This window comes from Chelonoidis abingdonii, chromosome 11 (genome assembly GCF_003597395.2).
Source record: "Chelonoidis abingdonii isolate Lonesome George chromosome 11, CheloAbing_2.0, whole genome shotgun sequence".
NCBI classification, from domain to species: Eukaryota; Metazoa; Chordata; order Testudines; family Testudinidae; genus Chelonoidis; species Chelonoidis abingdonii.
Window position 1 is genome coordinate 21,923,343 of NC_133779.1, and position 3,212 is coordinate 21,926,554.

At 65.9% G+C, this 3,212-nt stretch overlaps 1 protein-coding gene across 2 annotated transcripts in view; it reads right to left on the reverse strand.

Annotated features, from left to right (window-relative positions):
- Positions 1-1,955: 1,955 nt before the first annotated feature.
- CD68 (CD68 molecule) overlaps positions 1,956-3,212 on the reverse strand; it is an 8,606-nt gene continuing 7,349 nt past the window's right edge. The window contains exons 5-6 of one of the 2 annotated variants that reach the window (XM_032786460.2): positions 2,802-2,969; positions 1,956-2,523 (exon numbers count right to left, since the gene is read on the reverse strand). In XM_032786460.2, coding sequence (XP_032642351.1) covers positions 2,384-2,523; positions 2,802-2,969 — 308 coding nt within the window. In that variant the 3' untranslated portion in view covers positions 1,956-2,383. The remainder of the gene's footprint in view (positions 2,524-2,801; positions 2,970-3,212) is intronic. The other variant, XM_032786461.2, reaches the window with a different exon arrangement.

Here is a 3,212-nt window from a genome sequence, read left to right on the forward strand (position 1 = left end):
AACCCACCAGCCCCCCTCCCCTCCCAGAGCCGGGGAGACAACCCAGGAGTCCTGGCTCCCAGCCCCCCTGCTCTGACCCACCAGCCCCCACTCCCCTCTCAGAGCTGGGTGGAGAACCCAGGAGTCCTGGCTGCCAGCCCCCCTGCTCCGACCCACCAGCCCCCCTCCCCTCCCACAGCCGGGGAGAGAACCCAGGCGTCCTGGCTCCCAGCCTTCCTGCTTAATCTGCTGAAGGTTCCTTCCCTCCCCAGCCACAACCTGGATTCCCCTCTCCTAGGGGTGGGGGTAGGGAGGCAGGTGAAATGAGTGTGCCGGGTGGGTGTCAGAACTGGGGTGGTGGTGGGGACCTGGGACGTTGAAACCGGGTTGGGGAAGGGGCAGTTGAAGAGGTGGGGGAGGAGGAGTATGGGGGGGTAGTGGGAGGAACCAGACACCTGGGTTCTCTGTAGCCGCAATAAACGAAAACTTCAACCCAAAGGAGCCCTGCTACAATTGTCTGCCAACACCTGACCCCTCTCTCTGCCCCACTCCCGCCCCACAGCTGCCCAGTCAGCCCCAGCCTGGCTCGTTCAGCTGCTCCGTCTGTCTGGCCGGCCTTCCGGATGGAAAGGAAGGAGGACATGCAGGCAGGGGCTGTATCTACCCATCCAGAGGTGGCTGCATCTCAGCGCTTGGCGTGGGGTCCCTGGGTAACCGGCTGTTCCGCCCCAGAGGTGGCTGCATCTCAGCACTGGGCAAGGGGTCCCTGGGGGCCCCATCCCCAGAGGTGGCTGCATCTTTATAAATGCCGATGGAATAAAAGACTCTTGGAGGTGGGGTGGAGCTTGCTGCAGGACTCTTGAAAAGGGGGCGTGGTTTAAAGGGCGGGGGGGATGGGATCCATGGGGGTGGAGCTAAAGAGTGAACTCATACAGGGGCGTGGCTTAGTCATGGGAGCTAGGTCAGGCAAGGGGCGTGGCTTGATTATTGCCAAAGAAAGGGGCGTGGCCTGTGTGCTGCCCCTCTCCCCACCCCCCCCAATGATGTCAGCAGCCCCGTGATTCCCCCACTTCCCTTAGGAGCCGGGTGGGGCCGGTCCTGCATGTGGCTGAGTGAACAGGACCCTGCCAGGTCAGACTGGGGCACCCCTGGGGGGCAGGATACAGCCAGGCTGCTGGGGTGCCCCTGCACCCTGACGCCTTCCTGCAGCATCCCTGAGCGCCACCCTTGGGCCAGCCCTGCCTGTGGGGAGAGCGCCCCCCTGCTGAGCCCCCCTCCCAGGAGCACCCCAGTCCTCGTCCTAGACTTATGTTTTAACAGCCACCACCCCGCCCCAGAGGTGGGCGCATCTCAGCACCAGGCGAGGGGTCGCTGGGTAACCGGCCGCCCTGCCCCAGAGGTGGGCACATCTCAGCGCCGTGCGAGGGGTCCCTGGGTAACCAGCCGCCCTGCCCCAGAGGTGGCTGCATCTCAGCACCAGGCGAGGGGTCCCCGGGTAACCAGCCGCCCTGCCCCAGAGGTGGGCACATCTCAGCACCAGGCGAGGGGTCCCTGGGTAACCAGCCGCCCTGCCCCAGAGGTGGCTGCATCTCAGCACCAGGCGAGGGGTCCCTCAGTAACCAGCCGCCCTGCCCCAGAGGAGGGCACATCTCAGCACCAGGCGAGGGGTCCCTGGGTAACCGACCGCTCCACCCCAGAGGTGGGCACATCTCAGCGCCGGGCGAGGGGTCCCCGGGTAACCGGCCGCCCTGCCCCAGAGGTGGCTGCATCTCAGCGCCGGGTGAGGGGTCCCTGGGTAACTGGCCGCCCTGTCCCAGTGGTGGGCACATCTCCTTAACTCCAGGAGACGTAATGCCCATTTATTATAGAACAGAATTGTTAAGGGGGGGGGCTTGTTTTTGGGCTGAGGGGGCCGGTAACCCCACCGGGACACTGCCAAGAGCTGGTGCACGGGCAGTAACTGAGACGTCCTCGTATTTACCAACAATTCCAATACTTTTTAATCAGTAAAATAAAATTTATGGATCTCTGACCCCGTTCCCCACCCCCCCGAGCCAGCCAGGCCCCGCCCTGGGGCCAGGTGGGAGCCAGTGCCCCCTACAGGGGACAGGCCCCTGCCCCATTCCCCACCCCCCTGAGCCAGCCAGTCCCTGCCCTGCACCGGGTGGGAGCCAGCGCCCCCTAGAGGGGACAGGCCCCTGCCCCATTCCCCGCCCCCTCGAGCCAGCCAGTCCCCGCCCTGGGGCCAGGTGGGAGCCGGTGCCCCCTAGAGGGGACAGGCCCCTGCCCCATTCCCCGCCCCCCTGAGCCAGCCAGACCCCACCCTGCACCAGGTGGGAGCCGGCATCTCCTAGAGGGGACAGGCCCCATCACAACCCCCACCCCACCCCAGTGTCCCGGCCCCTCAGAGGGTCTGGTAGCCACCCCGGGCCTTGCGCCGGCCCAGCAGGTAGGCGATGATGATGATCAGGATCAGGATCAGCAGAACCACCCCGATGATGATGGGCACCAGCGAGCTGCGCCGGTCCTCTGGGCACAGCTCGGCTGCAAGAGAGGAGGGCAGGGGTTAGACGGGGGGCAGGTGGGGGGAAGGGGGAGATGAGAGGGCTATGGGGGTAGGGCTCGGAGAGGGGGAAATGGTGGGGGCAGAGGGAGATGAGAGGGCTAAGGGGGGCAGGGTTCGGATACGGGGAAATGGTGGGGGCAGGGGGAGATAGGATTATGGGGCAACAGAGGGGATTTAGGGTAGGAGGGGGAGCTGAGCAGGGGCTTGCGGGGGGCAGGAATGGGGGGCAGATCTGGGGCTATGGGGGTGCCGATACCTTCCCCGAAGTGGCCCCCGGGCAGGGCGAAGGCCTGGAGCTGCTCGTGTAGGGCGTCGAGGTGGAAGGCCGGGTCCAGGGCCAGGCTGCGGTTCTGGCACTGGTACGAATGGCCCAGCCGGGCTTCGAACTCCCGCAGGCTGGCGTTGTGCACCCCGAACTGCTTCCCTGGGGGGGCGAGGGGGGCAGAGATCAGAGCCAGCCCCCCGAATCGCCCACCTCGCCAACCCCAACCCCTGAAAGTCACCCTGACTCCCCAAAGTCAGCCTGATCCCCCAGTCACCCCAAACCCTCCAATCCCCCAAAGTCACCCCGACCACCCGAACCCCCAACGTCACCCCGACCCCCCAAAGTCACCCTGAACCCCATCACCCCAAACCCTCCAATCCCCCAAAGTCACCCCGACCCCCC